Source organism: Choloepus didactylus, chromosome 10 (assembly GCF_015220235.1).
Source record: "Choloepus didactylus isolate mChoDid1 chromosome 10, mChoDid1.pri, whole genome shotgun sequence".
Classification (NCBI taxonomy): domain Eukaryota; kingdom Metazoa; phylum Chordata; class Mammalia; order Pilosa; family Megalonychidae; genus Choloepus; species Choloepus didactylus.
This window is the reverse complement of record NC_051316.1, coordinates 125,943,247-125,963,162: the sequence shown is the minus strand read 5'-3', so window position 1 is coordinate 125,963,162 and position 19,916 is coordinate 125,943,247. Positions and strand designations below refer to the sequence as shown.

At 52.4% G+C, this 19,916-nt stretch overlaps 1 protein-coding gene across 2 annotated transcripts in view; it reads left to right on the top strand.

Annotated features, from left to right (window-relative positions):
- The window catches only part of COL15A1 (collagen type XV alpha 1 chain), a 113,853-nt gene that overhangs the window by 82,245 nt on the left and 11,692 nt on the right, over positions 1-19,916 (top strand). For both annotated transcript variants that reach the window (XM_037797014.1, XM_037797013.1), the window contains 12 exons: positions 1,272-1,334; positions 3,574-3,642; positions 3,753-3,788; positions 7,370-7,423; positions 7,523-7,582; positions 9,667-9,735; positions 9,863-9,904; positions 12,372-12,417; positions 14,466-14,546; positions 14,973-15,022; positions 15,133-15,234; positions 16,147-16,291. In XM_037797014.1, coding sequence (XP_037652942.1) covers positions 1,272-1,334; positions 3,574-3,642; positions 3,753-3,788; positions 7,370-7,423; positions 7,523-7,582; positions 9,667-9,735; positions 9,863-9,904; positions 12,372-12,417; positions 14,466-14,546; positions 14,973-15,022; positions 15,133-15,234; positions 16,147-16,291 — 817 coding nt within the window. The remainder of the gene's footprint in view (positions 1-1,271; positions 1,335-3,573; positions 3,643-3,752; positions 3,789-7,369; positions 7,424-7,522; positions 7,583-9,666; positions 9,736-9,862; positions 9,905-12,371; positions 12,418-14,465; positions 14,547-14,972; positions 15,023-15,132; positions 15,235-16,146; positions 16,292-19,916) is intronic.

The window sequence follows — 19,916 nt, the reverse complement described above, 5'->3', positions numbered from 1 at the left end:
GGGACCGGCGGGATTTCTCCAAGAGGCTGAAGCTCTGAAAGGCCCAAGGCTCACAGGTGACAGGTGCTGCTGCTTCCAGGAAGATGGAGGGAGCTCACCAAATCCTCATGGAGTTTTATCTTGATGGTGGAATTAGACATGATTGCTTTTCCTGTTTCTGTGTGCTTCTCTGAACTTTTTACATTTTCTAAAAGGAAAATGTCTGTGATGACACTAAAAATACATGTGAAGCAGATATGAAAAAACAGGAGAGGGGCAGCCACGGAGAGGGCCCCATTGTTAGGAGGGAAGGGGCCAGAGCTCTGGTCTCCAACCCGGCCGCCACATGGTCTGGGGCAGGTTCTGGACAGCATTTTCCTGTAAACGCCTGGTTCTGCGTTCCCCAGGGAGGAGCCTCCAGGGCTCCACAGGGAGGGACGAGGGGCCCAGGCCACGGCCCGCCAATAAGGGAAGCTCCATTTCACAGGTGTTTACAGAGTAGGCACTCACTTGTTAAAAAAAAAAAAAAAAAGAAGAAGAAGAAGAAAGAAAAGAAAGGAAGTTTCACTGTGAAAAAAATAATAGCAAATAGTTGAAAGTCTCCAAGGAGACAAGACAGGGACTTGTGAGATGCTGGCAGGCAGGAAAGTGTTGAAACGCTGTTCCCGGGCACAAGCCAAGGCTGTGCGAGCCACGTCACGGACAGTAGTGTCTGCGGAGGACACTTGATGTCCCGACTGGGAAATCTGAAGGGCACAGAGAGCAGAGGGGAGGACGGGCGTGCTGCCCAGGGGGATGGTAGGGAGGTGGTGCATCAGGAGTGGGGAGCAGAAGGGTTAGGGGAAAGGGGGGTGCAAGGTGGAGTGGGAGTTGGGTTGGGGTGCCGGCCTAGGACCTTTGGATCCCATCCCATAGGCAGAGGAGAGCCCGAGAAGGGGTGGGAGTCGGGGGATGGATGGGTGGAGGGAGGCTCCCCTCTGGCCTGGAGTTGCCTTGGGTGAGTGGCTGCAGCAGGCCCAGGGAAGAGGCCATTTCCGTGGCACCAGTTGGAGGAAACCAAAGTCCAGAGAGATGCGGCCTCCAGGCTCCAGACTCTTGGTGCTGTCATCTTGTCAGCAGCCCACCGTTTCTGGACTAGTTAAAATTAAGAAAACATCAAGGCTGGTCATGACTCCCGCCCACCTGGAAAGGGCCCCCTCCGCCCTTCCACTTTCTGATAAAAGCTTTTCCGATTGGTTAAAGCATTTTCATCTTAATGAATAACATAAAAGCTCTCCAATGATTCCTTGTAGGGCCCGAGAGGACCAAAAGGTGACACTGGAGTGCCTGGGTTTCCAGGATTAAAAGGAGAACAGGTAAGAGGGAGCCAGGTGTCTGGATGGGATTGTGCTCCGGAATTTGTAAACATTTCAAGTTAGCTGGAGGTAGCTGTTAACTTTATAATTAAAAAAAAAGTTTGAGATATAATTCACATATCATAAAATTCATCCTTTTATAGTGTACAGCTCAGTGGTTTTCAGTATAGTTATAAGGCTGTGCAACCGTCACCACTATTGAATTCCAGAACCTTTTCTTCATCCCAAAAGAAACCCCGTACCCATCAGCAGTCACTCCCCAGCTGCTAACTTTTATAATCTCAAGGTTCCTCCATGGTAAGGGGGGGCCTCGGGAGCGGGAATTGATTCTGAACATCATTTGGAAAGAGAACTCGCCCAACACTTCTGTAACGCCTTCATCACCTGTTATTCTTTGTCTCACTACCTGTTGGGCTCGCCATGGGAGCGTGTGCTCCCCCAGGGCAGTCTTCATGTCTAAAGCTCTGGTACCTCACAGGGCCCGGCACACAGATGGTGCTCAGGGCATTTGTTGGATGAAAGAATGCATGAAAAATGAATAAGATGAGTGTTCCTATTTAGAAATTGAAAATTGAGGCAGGAACCAACCTTTGTGCCTTTCCACGTTTGCCTCGTGGCAATGACTTGGAAGTTGGTTCTTAGAGCTAAGGGGGAGGGTGACATCCCTAAAGCAGATCAGATGCATTTATTTTTCCATGCAATTATTTGCTCATGCATCTGTTCATCCACTTATCAAACTCTACAGCCAGTGTCCTGTAGTAGGCACTGGAGATATAGGAATAAACTATGGGAGACGGACTTGCAAAGAGCCACTGCAGTCATTGGTGTATGGAGATCTGTCCATAGCCAGTGGGAGCATCTGGGTGGCTTTGGGGAGTCGAAGTGGTAGGCAGACTCTCACAGGGGGGGAGCTTGGGCTCCTTTCTCTCCTCCCTCCTCCCACTATTTCCCACTGGGCCCAATGAGGAGGGGAGACACTCCAGCACCTGTTGGATCACAATTCCAGGGGGTGGAGGGTCCAGGCAAGGGGCCTAAGTTGGGTGCCACAAGGGGTGATGCCTTGGGGTGCTTGCATTGCCATGGGCCTACAGAACGGGTGGGCTGGGGCAGCTCTGGCTTGGGAGGAGACCTGGCCGCATCTCTCTTGTTAGAGTAAGAGCAATTGTTGCTTTCAGTGCCCTGTTTCCCACGTGGCGTGGTCACGTGGACCTAGAGGAACCCACGTGCCACCCCAGCCTCAAACCCCTGCCCCTGGAAAGACGGGCATGGGCTCCCAGGCAGCTCTGCTCCAGCCACTCCCAGCAAATGCCCTTTCTCTCACTCTGCGTCTAATGCTTCTGTGCTTGCTCCTTCTTGCTGCTGGCGTGCCCAGGACTGCTTTTCCTCACGGTGGAGTGGTAAGATTCAGATGGCAGGGGTGGATTTAGGGGGACAGGGAGACAAGGCTGCTCTGTGGACTTTGGTGCCGCTGCTCCGGCTGCCTCCAGCCCTATTGAAAGGGGTCTTTGCCATGGTCTGGCCCAGTTTCATGGCAGCCAGCATTGGCAATTGGGACCAAAGCCTCAGAGGAGTGTGGAAGGTTTCTCTACCTGGCCTCTCCTCTGGAATTGTACCTCCTTGGAGGCCTCCTGGGTTGGTAGATGGCTCTGCCGGGGACAGGATTTGGGACCGGATCCTGGGTCCCTGCCTCTCTCCATTTCCCAGCATCTGGCAGGGCTCAGCCTGACCTCCTGAGCGTTTGCACAGGGGCCTGGTGTTTGGTGGGCAATGTCCCACATGGAGACGGGGCACCCCTGGGCTGAGAGGGGCCTCTGGTGCTTCTGCCCTCATCTGCTTTTGCAATTTCAGTTTCCTCAAGTTGAACTTGTTAGAAAAGCAAGCGCTCAGATGAATTGGTTGCCAGAGGCTCCCTGAGGGATACTGAGGACAAAGAGGTGGAGAAGATCACGTTGGGGTTGGGTCCCGGGGGAATGGGAGTGAGGGCCTGGCTCTGTCAGCAGTGGGCACCAGGGAGGAGCTGGGAGCCCTCAGTTGTGCACAGGGCAGAGCTGACAGCGAGAAGGAAGCGCTCCGAGAATGTTCAGTCAGTTAGGAGGCTGCTGGATGCTATAACAAGAGTTGGCACCCAGGTGGTGGGGCTGGAGGGGTGGGCTGAAGGCCAAGAAAACCATGGCAGTCTGGAAACCAGAGGGTGAGGAGGAGGAGACCCCACCCCAGTGAAATGTTCTCTGGATTGCAGGGCGAGAAGGGAGAGCCAGGCGCCATCTTGACGGGGGACATTCCTCTGGAACGGCTGAAGGGGAAGAAGGTAACGATGTCCCCAGTCCCTGAGAGCACACATCTGCTTTGGCCTCCCTTCTTTGTTTGTGCCTCCAACAGTGTTCCTCCGAGTGACAAGTGCATGTCTCCCTGTTTTAGGGTGAACCTGGAGTGCACGGGACCCCAGGCCCTATGGTAAGCCGGAACTTCTCCCAGCTGGGTCTCAACTGTGGTTGAAGAGTTTCTCATAGTCTTGATCAATTAGATAATCAGTTGCCCCAGTTGTGAAAATAGAAAGGATGTGGCAAAACGCACATGTTGAGGGTAGGCTAACTGCCATTAGATACAAATCTCATGGGTTTCACATAAAACCCTAGCTTATTTCTCACTCTTGCAGAGTCCACTGTGGTTTTTGAAGTTGTTCCTAGTTTGGCAGTGACTCAGGGACCCAGGATGCTTTCATACCAGGGACGGGGTGGAGGGGGAGGGGAGAGCACAGTGGATGATCACTCCCACCACATTCCACTGGCCGGAATCCAGATACCTGGGGCCCCGGAAATGTGGTTTAGCTGTGTGCCCAGGAAGAGAGGAGCATGTGGTAGTGAGCCCGTGCCATTATACCACAGCTGAAGATGGCCAGTTGTCCAGGGAACCCTTCAAAGGAGCCCCAACGTTTCTCTGGGCTTTTTGGATTCTGGTGTTGGATGTGCTACTCATTTGCTACGAGACCTTGAGCAAGCTCTCTTCCCTCTTGAGGCTTGAGTTTTCCCCATCTGTAGATGGGGGAATTGGATTAGCCCTGGATGATTCTCAGGCCTTACAGCTCTAGGAATCTATAACCCATTTGGGCTGCTAAACAGTTCACTCCCCAAACTTCCTCAACACAGATTCCTCCCCAAGGAACATGGAAAATTCAGGTGGAGAATGCCCACTGTATCAGTTAGGGTTCTCTAGGGAAACAGAATCAACAAGAGGTATCTATAAATATAAGATTTTATAAAAGTGTCTCACACAACTGTAGGGATGCACGAGTCCAAATTCTGTAGGGCAGGCAGCAAACTGGCAACTCCAATGAAGATGTTCGATGAACTCCTCAGGAAATGAACCGGCAACTTCGCCGAACTCCTCAGGAAACGCTTTGCTGGGCAGCCAAAGAAGAAGTGAGGGTCCTCTATCTGTCTCGCTTAAAAGTCTTCAACGGATTGGATTAAATCCAGCTGATTGCATTCCTCATTGTGGAAGACACGCCCTTCACTGATGTGATCAGTCACAGCTGCAGCCAACTGACTGGTGATTTAATAAACCAGCCTGTTGGTTTATTAACCAGCCACAAATGTGCTCACAGTAACAGGCCAGTGCTTGCTTGACGACACACTTGGGTACCATCACCTGGCCAAGTTGACACATGAAACTAACCATGACACCCACTCTGTCAAATGTTGTGTTGGTACAAGTCCACCCATGTCATCCTCACAGCCCTAAGAGGGAATATTAGAATCCCCATTTTATAACCAGGGAAACTAAGCTCAGAGAGGGGAAGTAACTTGCCCACTGCCACATACCTTTTAAGTCCAGGCTCTTTTCACCCTACCCTCTAGTGAGCAAGCTGGTCTCGATTCTTTTGGAACATTTTGGGGTGGAGAACTGTAGATGAGGTTTGTTCAGCTGAAGTTGGCTCTCAGGCCTGGGCAGAAAGGATCACACATTTCTCTAACAGATGCCTCTCCTTGATGAATGGCCTAGAACATCTGAGGTCCATCTTTTGAAGGACCTCCTGGGGCCTTTGGTACTTTAAGTTGGGTAAAACAGACACCCTGGAGATGGGTAGCTGAAGGCTCTAAGGCCGACTGGGAGACTGTTGTGTTAACCACTGGTTAACCTTATTAACCTCTGCTACCATGGAAAACCCCCAAAGCTAGCAGTGGTGACCACGAGGCTGCAGCAGATGGAGGTGCCAGGTGTCCCTGTGGAGGGCCAGCCTTGTCAAGCACAGGTAGCAGGGGGCCTCCCACTCGGCACAGAGAAGCCGGAGGAGCCAGCTGTGGCCCTGGTGACCAGCAGAGCTTTCAGCTCCTTTCAGATGCACTCCTGTGGCCCGCAGAGCTGCCCCATCAGCCTCACCTGGGAGCCAGTTAGAACTGCTCAGGCCCCATCCTAGATCGACATTTTGGCAAGATCCCACATGATTCCTACATGTATCGACGTTTGCAAAGCACTCACTGGCACGTCAGCCCAGTGGCCTGGCCCCTGTGAATTCCTTCTGTCTTTGCTTTTCTTTACCTAAGAGAGCAGGTAAAGATGTTTCTTCACGTACAGACCTTGTTGGAACCCAGTCTTCATCTGCTGATTTTGAGGGCCCATCACTATACAGTCAATTCTCACAATTTGCAGTAGTTACATTCTGTAAAGTGGCCGTGCACACTGACTTGGTGAATGCAGAGCACTTGATCTCGGGGGAAATGCAGGTTACAAGCCCGGGAGCCTCTGGTCACAACCTTTCCATCAACTCATCAAGTGCTAACCTTGCTTTGTGTGTGTTTGTGTTTAAAGACACCACATTTAATGTCTAGTGTTGAGTCAGGAACATGGAACTCAGCCAGCAGCTCTCTAACTCAGGCCTGAACCAAGCTTCTATAACTCGTATTTTCTCCGAAAGGCACGTCGGAGCCTTCTTGCACTTAGGAATACTAGACAGCACTAAAGCACCATGCTCGAGGGCCATTTTGAACAACGACATAGTCAATAAGAAGCACAAAAATGCTAAAAGCGTGGCACTAAGTATCATGCAATGGGGGACACTTGTTTCCAGCATGAGAGCTGAAACCAGAAGGCAACCTCAGCTGGGAACCTGCACGTCAGGGAACTCAAAATTTTTGCCACTCTGCACATGCCTGCAAATGACCTCAAAAGCTCTGCAAGTATTACAAATGAATTTTAGTGAGTAGGTGAATTGGCAAATACGGAATCCGGGAATGATGAGGACACAATGTGTGTTAACAGTGGCAGGAAGAGGGGACCTGGACGACTCCAGGCTCCAACCTGTCACCATCCCCCGGAGCCAGGACAGACCCAGCACAGCAGGGGAAGGTCCAGGCCCAAGTGGAACACGTCTTGGGAGAGGGACATCGTCAGTGGCTGTCTGGGCCAGGTGGTCTGCATCCCGGACACCAGAAGGCATGAGGTTCCTGTAGGAGGAGGGAACAGGGCAGTGGCCCTAGAAGTGTGTGCATCCAGAAGCCAGCATGGGTGTTGGCTGCACCCAGGGCTCGGAGACTCAGCTGCAGGACCGGGGAGCCAGGCCAAGACTCTGGTCCTCAGGGAGAGGTAGGAGCAAGGCAGGAACCAGATCCCGGAATGTGGGGTGAGGCAGGGCTGCGTTATTCGGAACGGGGGGCCTGGGGAGCTCAGGGACATAAGAGCTGGGGCAAAGGCCCATGTCCCGAGCTGGCCCTGCACCCAGCTACCTGGTTGCTGAGGCCGTGAGCTACTGACCTTTAGCTCTTTAGCTGACCAGGGGTTGAGTCCAGAGTCTGGGATGGGGTAGAACCTGCAGAAGGATAGCGTACAGTGAGGGGTTCAGCTAGTGGAAGCAGCTACAAGGAGAGGCCAGGAGACGAGGAGCCAGGCAGGTGGCTCCTTGCTCATTGCACCGTGTCCTCCTTTCTCCTATCCACGGCTCAGCATCGTCACTGCCCACAGAGGCAGGCCGGGCACCCCCCATTTCCATGGATCTCCAGTTTCTCCTTTTCCTAATCCAGTATCTGTTCTGCCTGCAGGGGCCCAAAGGACCACCAGGACATAAAGGAGAATTCGGCCTCCCTGGACGGCCTGTAGGTATCTGTTGCTCGGCCTGGAGGATAAGGGAGGCCACGTGGGCCAGGCTGACGTGTGGGCAGTGGGTTTGCTAAAGTGTCTCGTGGGGATTTTAGGGTCGTCCCGGACTGAACGGCCTCAAGGGCACCAAAGGAGACCGAGGGGTCACAATGCCGGTGAGTATCCCCGCTGCCCCCTCCCCACGCCTTCCTGGTGGGACAGCCAGCCTGGGCGAGGCGGAGAGAGCGCAGTCCCGTGAGCGGGGCTTGCAGATGGAACATTCAGCAGCATTCAGGAACATTCTTCTTGTGCCATCACTTGCAAAGATTCGCCAGCCCAGGCCTGCCCGTGGTTCGCTCTCAGGAGAGTCCCTGCCACCTCGAGCATCAGCCTCCCCACCCAGAGCCCGGAAGGAAGCTGGCAGAGGGGGGTCTGGGTGTCCTCGGGAAATCTGGTTTCAGATCCCAGGTCCCCTGATTCTCGTGGTAAAATGTCCTCTTCCCTCCTTTACACTGTCCTGGGGATTTTGCACAAAAGCGGGTGATCAAAAAGTGCTTGTAAGTGAATATACAAGGTAGAACAGCTATGTGGGCAGGCCCACGAGCTGGCAGCACACGTGCACATCTGCAGGTCCGGGGCTAGAAGAAGGAAACCCACATTTATGAGCACCTACTGTATACTGGCCACTGTGCCAGGTGCTTTAAAGGATAGTATCTCACTTAGCCATGATAATAGCTCTCCTTGAGATACTCTGTGAGGCCTTTGCCTTACATGAGAGGAAGTGAGGGCCTCTGACGTCAGGTGACCTACCCAAGGTCTCTTAGCTAACGGGCGTTCGACCAAGATGCCAATGCAGCTCTAAGACCATCGCTGCTTCTGTGTGCACCCCACTGTTTCCACTTCCTATGTCCAGGAATCCAGGAATTCAATTGTAGTGGTGTGTTGGGGGGCTGATTCACATATATTGAGCCCACAGGGACTGTTCGTTTTAAAGTGCCTGAATTTAGAGTGAGTGTTCCGGTTTGCTAAAGCTGCCAGAATGCAAAATACCAGAAATGGATTGGCTTTTATAAAGAGGGCTTATTAGGTTACAAATTCACAGTTCTAAGGCTGTAAAAGTGTCCAAACTAAGGCATCAACAAGAGGACACCTTCACTGAAGACAGACTGCTGGCATCTGGGTTTCCTCTGTCACACAAGAAGGCACATGGTGACATCTGCTGGTCCTTCTGGGCTCCAGTTTCAAAATGGCTTTCTCCAAAATGTCTCTGGGCTTTTCTCTCTAAGCATCTCTGCGTTCTCACTTGACTTCTCCAGGGCAAACTCTGGGCTTCCTCTCTTAGCTTAGCATCTCCAGACATCTTTTTGTCTACATCTGCAAGCATCTGGGTCTGTGTTGGCTCTGATCTCTCTCTCTCTCTCTCCCTGAGCTCTCTTAAGGACTGCAGTAAACTAATTAAGACCCATCTTGAATGGGTGGGGTCACGTCTCCTTGGAAATAATCTAATCAAAAGGTCTCACCCACAATTGGGTGAGTCACATCTCCATGGAAACAACCTAAATGAAAGATCCTGTCCACAATAGGTCTGTCCCCACGCGATTGGATTAAAAGAGCATGGCTTTCCTGGGGTACATAAATAGATTCAAACCAGCAGAATGATCAATACAGCTTCCACGAGGGCTTGCCTTCTTGTTTCCTGCCTGTCAGAGGCCCCCACCCCATCTTCCTGCTGCAAGGCCCTACTGTGGCCGTGGGCTTGGAGGAGAAAAGGTTGTGTGGTATTCAGGCCAGGGTGAGCCAGCTTTGAACGTGACTCTGGTTTCTAACAAGAGTGGCCCGGTTTGCATTAATGAGGTGCTCTCTTATGCATCATATCATGCAAGGACCCTCCTACCCCACTCCCATCTCCAGTCTAGACGTGTGGTGATAGCCAGGCGCTAGGCTCCGAATTGATGGAGCACTGCTCTGGGAGTCCGCATCTGGGTTCCAATCTCAATTCTGCCATGAGGTGCTGTGTGGCCTAGAGCAGATGTCTTTCCTTCTCTGGTCCTCATGATCTGCAGTTGAAAACCAGGCCTCCCCCATGGTTTGCTGTGAAGATGCAATGAGGTCACGAACGTAGATGCTCCCCATGATGGGAGAGGAATGGGTGGGCTCCTTTCCCTCCTGTGTCCCTAAACCCTTGGGGGGAAGCATCCTGCACCTGCCTCCATGCTGACAACAACCTGGACTCAGGAAGGCCTTTCTTTTCTCCCTCCAGGGCCCACCTGGGTTACCTGGTCCCCCAGGACCCCCTGGACCCCCTGGAGCTGTGGTTACCATCAAAGGAGTAAGTTAGGGGTTGGTCCTCGAGTTGGGGAGCATGGAACGGGCTCCCGGGCTGGCCTCAGCCAGAGTCTGGTGTCCGGGGTCCAGACAGGCTGGTGGCCTCAACCCTCCTTCCTCTTTTCCCACAGGCTGTTTTCCCAATACCTGTCCGGCCCCACTGCAAAACGCCTGTAAGTAAACATATCATCCCTGCCTTCAAAGAGGCAGAGACAGCAGCCAAGAGAGAAAGATCCGTCTTGGTCTTGGGCCCCTTCTGCCTGGGAATGTCCTCTCTGAGGTCATCACCTACGCGTAGACCGTTAAGAATGAGGAGCTTTATGATAACCAACCGTGGCTGTGACACGTCTTGGAGCTTCTAAGTGGGCACAGCTGGGCATCGTGTCTCTTGTAATGCATACGAAAACCCAGTGCCTTTTATTATTGTAACCACATCAGCCCTGTCCTTGGAGCAGTATAAAAAGGGAAAAATAGACCCTGAAAAAATGTAGATGAGGGAAAGAAAGCTGTGCCTACCGGTGGTCTCTTCACTGGGAGCTTTGGGCCCAAATCAACAGCTGACCGTGTTCTGTCCTTTCCCAGTTATCATATCACTGCCTGGCAGACAGCCCTGAGGCAATTATCTCTCCCACTTCGTATTGAGGACACGGGCTGTGACTCAGGGAAGCTGGCTGGCTCGTCCAAGGTTGCTCGGCTGCGACGTGGCGGAGCTGGGACAGGACCTCACGATGCCTGATGGCCAGGCAGACACAGACCCTGTGGGCTGCGGGGCCCCGGGGCGCTGTGCCGTGTTCTGTGGGGAGCCTCAGGGAGGTGTGACGGACAGAGGGGCACTGATTCGTCTCTCATTGTGCGACAAATATTCCTGGAGCAGCTCCAAGTGCCGAGTACTCCGCTGGGCCCTGGGGACCTGGGGCTGAGTGAGACGGGCATGTTCTCTGCTCTCGCGAGCTTGCAAATTACAACTGAGGGATGCTCCTTGAAGGGGGGTTTGTAACTGATGCCCATTGGAGGTGCCGAAGAGGCTGGAAAATGACACAGTTTGGCCCAGAGTTGGTCCAGACGTCTGTCCACCCTCATGTGATGTCCAAGGCAGCCACGTCTTCTGCCCAGTGCCTGGGAACGCGGGTCTGGAAGGCAGAGGGCGGGACCCCCTGTTTCAGGTGACCATCTGGCCCTGTCTGCTGGCTCCCAGCTCTCCATGAGGGCCGTAGCAACCCAGGACAGAGCTCCGGCATGTTTGTGTCCATGGCCTCAAGAGAAACCCAAATATTGGTGCTGGAGGACCCTCCAGTTGCATCCCACCTTCTTATGAGCAGAAGGGGAGACAACAGCCAGGTTGCCAACAGGCCCCTCATGTTTTCCCAATGAGTTTGGTGCCAGAGCCCCTCCTACCCAGCTTGACTTCCAGCTTTGAATGCACCAGTCCTGTCCAAGCACTTGACAAACTTTAGAGGGTTGCGCACATGCTACTGCAGCGACCCTGATCTGTTCTAGGGCCCTTTGCAGTGATGTTGGCCTTTGGGGTCTGCGGAGGTACTTAAAAGAAGCCAATGATAGGCTCAGAGCATTTTAGGTGAGATTTTTTGGTTTCCTGTTGCCTGGCTGGATGCCATGACAAGTTGGGACCTCGCCATTTTCCTGACCTCGCCGTTTCCTAACCAGCTCTCAAAATGGACGTTTTCAAACAGAAACGCCTCCTCTCTCATCCAGGACCTCACAACCCCCTTCTAATTCCAGCCCCTTCCAACCCAGTGAGGATCGGCAGCTCACGCCTGGAGGGGGGCAGCCTCCCCAGCGTGGCTGCAAGAGCTCAGCCTGGCACTGCCACCTTTGTCTCAACTTTGAAACCCTTTTCCTGGAAGGTTCTCCACTCCTCCCCCACCTCCCCATCTTCTCTTGGCGGCCCCCTCGACCCTCCACGCATAAACAGGGGTTGTGGCTCCAAAGGGATCACTCTGATTCTCCGTAACAACTCAGGGAGAGGTGAAGGTGGGCTCGTAGCAGGGCTGCAGGGGGCTCAGTTTTCATAGGTAAGGAAATGCAGGGATCTGGGAAAGGATGAGAAGGAATATTCTAGAACAGCTTCAACTCCAGACCCCCAGCACTTAATATGATATTGAGTCCAGATTAGCTCCCTAAATCTAATGATGACCCCCCCTTTATTCATTTCCACTAAATTAGCATCTGTTCCTTATGTTTGTGTTTGATTACACACGTCAGCAAAGCTAAGGGCTGGCCTGGCTTCGTGGCTGGGCCCAGCACCCCTCAGATGCTCGACCGTTCATGTGATTCAAGCCTGACGGTTAGGAAAGGGATCCAAGAAAGCTCCTAATTGGCCAAACCAGCCCTGCCACCATCTGTTTTCTGAGAGCTTCAGGATTCCCTTTTGCGGAGTTTGCCAGCTGGTCAAATCCAGTGCGGTCTGCCCCAGCCAGGCTACATGCTGGGCCTCCCAGCTGAGGGCTCGGGGTGCTACACATGGCGGGGGGCTGGTGGGTGGGTGGGTTTGGGGACTCCTGAGCCAAAGAAAGGCCTGGCTCTGGGACCCCACCCCTTCTACCACCCATCCCCAGGACAGGGGCTGGCAAACTCCAGGACAGGGTTTGCATTCTCTGACCTTCCTTCCTCTCTCCCCAGATTGGCACCGTTCATCCTGGGACTGCAGAACTCATCACCTTTCACGGTACCCGGCCCCCTTCACCTCCCGCTCTCTGGGATGTGTCCTGACCCTCGTAGCTCAGAAATAGTGGCTAACCTTTGCCCGACACTGGGCACAGAGCAGTGGTCAGGGAGGGCTGACTGTGGGGCGCTGGGGAGCTGAGCCACTGCGGTGGGATTGGGAACCCCTGTTGGGTTTCGTTGCACAGCTCTCTAATCTGTTCATCTTGACTGAGCCCCCCGGCAGGCCAGAGGCATCCCATTTGTCCATTCATTCGTTAGCTTGTTTCATAAAACAGTCACAGTTACCCACTCTTTGTTTGGTGCTATTCCCATACTCTGGGAATGCTGATCCTGCTGCCCAGGCCCTTAGCCTCTAGTAGGTGAAGCTAACTATTAAAAAAATAATTATGATAGATATTCCAAGAGCTGTAATACAGAGATGGGCCAGGGGCGTTCAGGAAACCCTGGCTTCAGCGTGCTCCTGCACTAGTGGCATTGGCATTACCTGGGAGCTTGGGATCTCGAGCCCCACCCCAGACCTGCTGAATCAGAATAAGTCTTAACAAGCTGCCAGTGGGTGCCTCTGCCCAGTAAAGCATGCAAGGCACTGGCTCCGAGTGTCTGACGAATGTCAGCATGTACCCGGCTTGTCGGTGCCACATCAGAGCAGCCCCGGCCAAGAGACGGAAACTGGCGCTGAGCAAGTGCTCGCGTGCCCTGTACCCACACGCCCAGTTGTGCCATCTGTCCTGCTTTGGACCGAGGAGTCTGAACTCTTGGGTTTAAGTAGGGAAAGTCCTCTTTTCCCAACACCACCTCCGGCTTGGCTCTGGTTGCCTGTGGATATCTGGTGCCACGATTCGTCCGGCTCTTTCTGTTGCAGCCACTCCTACAAGTCTGGGCTGTTTTAAAACTCCACGCTCACACCCAGTTCAGGGGCTCTCCCTTTTCCTGTGGGGGGAGGTGGACCTTGGAGGGGTGGGGACAGAGCTGGATTTGCTTTCTCAGATCCCCAGTTGTCCCCCTTCCCTGTGGGACTCCCCTGGGAGGAGGGAGGGGGACAGGCCTTTCTGGAACTGCAGCCCCCAGTGAGCTGGTTGTCCTCTTAGTTCCTTGTGGGCCATCCCCCCGTTCCTCTGTGTGAACAGCCACGTCAGTGCCCCCTTCTCTAGTTGTCACCACCATCTGTGGTCTCGGGGCAGGTGAGGTTCTCAATCTCCAGCAGCCCCCACCCCCATATTGGGGGGGCCTCATGGGAAGCGATTGCATCTTCCTGACCCCCCAGCTGGCAGCATTAGGCCTCTGAAACCTCTAACACTCATGTCCCTTCCTCCATGTTGGGGAAGCATGAACCCCCAAACATCGTCTGTCTTTTATGCCCCTCACTCACTCATGGAAAATGGGGGGCTTGATCTGTCCACCTCTCGGGAACCAGGAATCCAAGGGGCTCGTGTCCACCTGCCCATCGTGGTGGGGGATGGGGATGGCTCCCCTGCACAAATGCTGCTCTCCCAAAGGCTCCCTGTGTCCCCCTCCCATATAAAGACTTGGGGAAGTGGGGGCAGCTGTAAGGCTGGCAGAAAGGGTGTTTCTCACAAGTTCTGCAGGGAGGCAGGTCCCCCACTCTGAATGTTGAATCCTCAGCGCCTTGAATTGTCCCCTGGGGGTACTGGTCACCCTCGAGAGGCTCCCCTGCTCCCCTCCACTCCGCTCAGGGGCTTGGGCCCCGCGCAGAGCCTCGGTTTAAGGGAGAGCTCCCCACACACACCCACGGGTGCAGGATGGAGAGCACTTACTCTGTCCCACCCTGCGTGGCCAACTCTGTGCTGTTCCCCCGAGACTGAGCCATTCAAGGTCCCCAGCAATTGTGTCTGCAGCCCCTACTCTGCCCACCCCATCCTTTAGCAAAGGATCTTATACCCAGCAACTTCTCAGCAGGCCTCTGATCGTTGGAGGGCTCTTTGCTCAAGAGGCTCAGTCTGAAAGCTCATCTAGAAAAGTTTTATGTAACATGAAGGTGATTTTCCACAATCTTTACTGTTTTTTTTTTAATGTGTGTGTTTATGGCAGGTGTTAAAGGAGAAAAAGGCTCCTGGGGCCTTCCCGGCTCAAAAGGAGAAAAAGGCGACCCGGGGACTCAGGGGCCACCAGGTACTGCAGCTCTGGTTCTAGGTCTTTCCTTAGATGCTTGTTCCTGAGAAATGCAAGCGGGTCAGAGAGCTGAGTCATCGCCCAGACCTCGAGCTCCTCTGGGTTCTAGAGACACCAAGCCAGGGGCTGTCAGGAAACACCGGAAGTCCAGGTGGTTCATGTTCTATAGCAAAACGAGGCCCAAAGAGGATCAGGGACTGGCCTAGGCTACTCACACACACACACACACACACACCCCTTCCCAGCATCTCAGTCACTGGGCCCAGATGAAGAGCCATTTCTGCCTCCAAGCCAAGGCTCCTTCCATCCCGCAAGCCCATGTGGGTTCCCTTCTGCTGGGAAGGGACAGTGGCTGCCAACTTGAAGGCCTTAATTTTAAATTTCTGACATGATGACTGTGGACATCACAAGACATTTCTGTTTCAGGCCCTCCCGCTGATCCAGCTTACCTGAGACACTTCCTGAGCAGTTTGAAGGTGAGTGTTCCTCTCTCACACATGCAGCCGGGGTCCCCATGTCCTTGGGCTTATGGGGAGCCTGTGCTCACACACTCGTGATGGAACATTCCCAGGTTCTGCTCTTCCAGGGGGAGAATGGACACAGCGGGCTCAGAGGAGAGAAAGGAGAGTCCAACGGCCACTTCTTTGTGTCTGGGCCTCCGGGCCTGCCGGGAAACCCCGGACTGGTTGTGAGTAGTGGCAGCCCCCACGCCCCAAGTCACCTCACCCGGGAGTTCCGGCCTCCCCCAAGCCCCCGGGTGTGAGTAGGCAGTTGGAGAGCCGAGGGGTGACCATAATATTACAAGCTGGAGCAGGACCTGGGGCCTCGGCCGGTGGCCTCCCCTAGTTGGGTATTGATAGGGAGCTTGGCTGAGGCCCATGGAGAAAAGGGACCCAGCCACAGCTGTAGCATTCAGCTAAATTCCAGGCCACTGACCACCCTGCCTGATCCGTGCAAATGGCAGAAAACTCGCTCTTCACCAAGGAGTTATTGATGGTGGATACACTAGACAATGGGGTAGAATGGGAGGTAAGGGAGATCTTTCTAAAGGGGCTCTTGGATCCTTTTATGTTTTTATCAAGGAAGCAGCCCTTAGACAGGCTGGGTGTAGGATATGAGATTTCTCCAGGCCCCAGAAAAGAAAATCGAGTTGTGCCCCTGTATTAGTTTCCTAGGGCTGCTGTCCTGAGTCCTGCCTGGCCTCTCCCTGGCTTCTGGGGTTTGCTGGCCATCCTTGGTGCTCCTTAACTTGTAGCTGCGTCACTCCAGTCCCTGCCTCTGTCTTCTCGTGGCCGCCTTCTGTCTGTGTCCCTCCTCCTCCTATAAGGACATGGGTCATACAGGAGCAGGGACAACCCTAATCCCACATGACCTCATCTTAGCTAGTTACCTCTGCAGAGACCCCATCTCCAAATAAGGTCACTTTTTCAAGTAAAGGAGGTTAAGACTTCAACACGTCTTTTAGGGGACAAGATGCAACCCATAACCCTTGAATTCTTAAAACAGCCCCAAACGAATGTTCCCTAAAAGGAACAGAAGGGGCTTCTAGGAATTAACGGTGTTTTTTCATTTCTCTATTATGGTGCGCTTGCCCTAATAGGGCCAGAAAGGGGAGACTGTCGTCGGGCCCCAAGGACCCCCAGGGGCTCCTGGCCTGCCTGGGCCACCTGGCTTTGGAAGACCGGGCTCCCCTGGGCCTCCTGGACCCCCGGGGCCGCCAGGACCTCCAGCCATCCTGGGAGCAGGTTAGTACTGGGACAGTGTCCTCTGACTGATGCACCCGCTGTTGGACTCAGGGTCATCACTTCTGGGTGGCATCTCAGAGCTTTGAACGAAGCATGCTCTCTGTCCAAGGGCTGTTTCCTTGGGGGACAGCCTTCTTTTCTTCTTTTTTAAAATCGTGTTATGATCCACATACTGTGGACAATTGAGAGGTGTTTAGTATCTTCACAAGACTGTGCAACTAGTGCCACCATCTAATTCCAGAACATCTTCATCACCCCAGAAAGAAACTCTGGACCAGTTAGCAGTCACCCCCCTTTTTCCTCTTCCCCCCAGAACCTGGCAACCACTGACCTGCTTTCTGTATCTATGAATTTGCCTGTTCTGGATTTTCATTGAAAGGGAATCATACAATATGTGGCCTTTTATGGCTGACTTTCACTGAGCATGTTTTCATGTGATGCATGCAACACGAGGTACTTCACTCCATTTTATTGCTGAGTAATATTCCATTGTTTGGATATATAGCACATTTCGTTTATCCAGTCATCTGTTGGTGGACATTTGGGCTGTTTTCATATTTGGCCTGTTGTGAATAATGCTGCTATGAACATTTGTGTCCAAGTTTTTCTGTGGATAGATGTTTTCATTTCCCCTGGGAGAAATGGAATACAATGGCCAAGTCATATAGCAACTCTGTTTAACTCTTTGACGAATTGCCAAAGTGTTTCCCAGCATGGCTGCCACATTTTACATTCTCACCAGTGGTATGTGAGGGTTCCAATTTCTCCCCATACCTGTCAACACTTGTTATTGTCTGACTTTTTGAGTATAGCATCCTAGGAGTGTGAAGTGGAAGCTCATTGTGGCTTTATTTGCATTTCTTTTGTGGCTAATGATGTGGAGCATCTTTTCATGTGTGGGTGGAACCTTGGTGGCTCTGTTGGTACCTGGGCCCTAGGAGCTTAAGGACCTGGCTTAGAGACCCACACTGATTCTAATGCTCTATGTAAAAGTCCCTTCACCTGTTGGAGCCTCAGTTCCTCAAATGTAAAATGAGTGAACTAGAAGACAATTTCTACACATTGAATGTTTACCAAATGCTTTGGTTTGCTAAAGCTGCCAGAATGCAATAGACCAGAAATGGGTTGGCTTTTTCAGTGGGGATTTATTAGGTTGCAATTTTACAGTTCTAAGGCCATGAAAATGTCCAAATTAAGGCATCAAGAGGTAGAGACCTTTTTTGAGGAAAAGGCTGATGGCTTCCAAGATTCCTCTGTCACCTGGGAAGGCATCTGGCCAGCATTTGCTGGGCCTCTCCTGGGTTTAGCTTCTGGTTTCCGTGGCTTTCTCCAAAATGTCTCTGGGCTTCTGTCTCAGCATCCCTGAGCTGTCTCCAAAATGTCAAGGAAAGTGTTAGCAATGTCATTTACAAATGAGGAAAGTGAGACTGGTGGACATTGGGAACCTCTCCAAGGTCACACGGCCAAAAAGTGGTGCCCAAAGGACCAGGACCGAGATGGACGGAGCTCCAAGGCAGGTGTCTTTTCCACTACCCCCAAGCTGGGAAATAGTAGTAGTAGCAATATGACAGCAGTGTTGTGTTGTTTGGGTTGGGCCGAGTCGGGTGTGGTGGAAGCACAAAGAGGGGAGACCTACAGTGTCTGGGGCACTGGGGGCTTTACAGTGGGGATGATTTGGGGGCTGAGGCTTTGGCTTGGTCGTGGATATTTTGGCTCAAGTACAAGTGATATTTATTGGCTGTGAAGAGGGGGTCATCTTAGTCTCCTGGAGCTATCATAACTAAGCACCCAAACTGGGTGGCTTGACACGCAGAAATCTGTTCTCTCACAGCTCTAGAGGTTGGAAGCCTGAAACCAAGGTGTCAGCAGGGCCCCGTTCTCTCTGAAACCCTCTAGTGAGGCTCCTTCTTGGCCTCCTCCAGCTCCTGGTGACCCCCGGTGTCCCTTGGCTTGTGGCCACATCACTCCAACCCCTGCTTCCATCTTCATGCAGCTGTCTTCCCTCCGTGCCTGTGTGTCTGTGTCCAAATGTCCTACCAGTCATATTGGATCAGGGCCCACCTTAATCCTTCATGACTTCACCTGAATTAAGTAATTACATCTGCAAGAACCCTATTGCCAAATAAGGTCACATTTGAGTTCCAGGTAGACATGAATTTGGCAGGGACAGGAGGCAACTTGGTAGAGGAGTGAACTGGTGAGCAGGGCAGACCTGCAGCTGGACCTCACCAACAGCTGGCAGTGGGAACTTTCTCAGCAACTCTTGTCGCAGCTTCTATCTGGAAGCCAGTTTCCGGCTTCCTCACCACAGACCAGGACATCCTCTGCATGGTGGGAAACATGGCTACTGGCAACTTAGAGCTTCTGCCATGAGCTGGAGATCTAGGTCTTCTTTCTCAGCTTTAGCTTTAAGAATCTTGCAGTGAGGCTATTCCTGGAAAAGGATTCCAGTTGGCTTGTCTCGGGTCAAGTGTCCATCCTTGAACCATCACTTGTGGCCAGGAAATGGGATCACGTCAGAACATGGCAGCTCCTTCTGGAACCAAATGGTTGTAGAGGTGAAGGGGGAGCCCCCAAGAGAAGGGAATGGGGATACTGTTCTGGCAAAGAAAGAAGATGCCGGGAAAATAAAACCATAGATGTTCACAGAGCCTTGAAGGAGGGACATGTCAGGGTGACGGCAGGATGCAGAGAACCCATTGCCCATCTTAGCACTACACTAGGGGTCCCGGAATTCATTGGTTCATGGAACAGGGATTACCTTCACATATCATAAAGTGATCCACAGTTTACAAAACCCTCACATGTCCTTTATCCCACTTAATTCTTCACAGTATCCCTGGGAGGGAGATGAGATAGATATAATTATAAAAGGTATTTCATGGATGAAGATACTGAAGCTCAGAGAGGCTAACCTGCCCAAGGTCACAGATGCGAGTAAGAGGCACGGCTGGGATCCAAAGCCAGGTCCTCTGAGTCTGTGTCCACCAGGTATTCATCACCTGTGTGGATGTTCCAGTCTTGTGTGGAAACTGCAGACTTGCATGCAACAACTGCAAGAATCCGTATAGTATTCATTTTACTTGGAGTTGTAAAAATGTCCTTAACCAAGCCAAGAACTCCACAGTCTTCTTGGAAGATAGGGGATTAGAGAAGCAGAAAGAGAGCAAAGCAATAGCTGTAATAATGTTTCCCTATGTTTGCCTGAAATAAGGGCTTTTCAGTGGGGGATCATGGATACTTAGAGAGCTCAAGAAGACAGTCTTAAGGGTCTGTCATTCCCCCTAAAGTTTTATGGAGAATTGTGTGTGCGTGTGTGTGTGTGTGCACATGTGTGTGCACGCATGCACCTGCATTTTTCTGGAGGCGAAGGCAGTAGCTTTGGTCTCATTTTTAAAAGCACCATGATGCTGCAAAAGTTAAGAACCCCTGGTTGAATACAGTGAAATTTGCAAGGCGCACTCATAGTTTACATTTCACGCCATTCTCACCCGTTCAGCGAGGAAGAAGTATCTGCTGGCTTTTAAAGATGAGCAAACTGAGGTTCAGAGAACTTGCTGTTGACCCAGGTTCCCACAGCTAGGAAGTGACATACAGGGGACTTGAGTCTGTGTCTCCTGGCCCC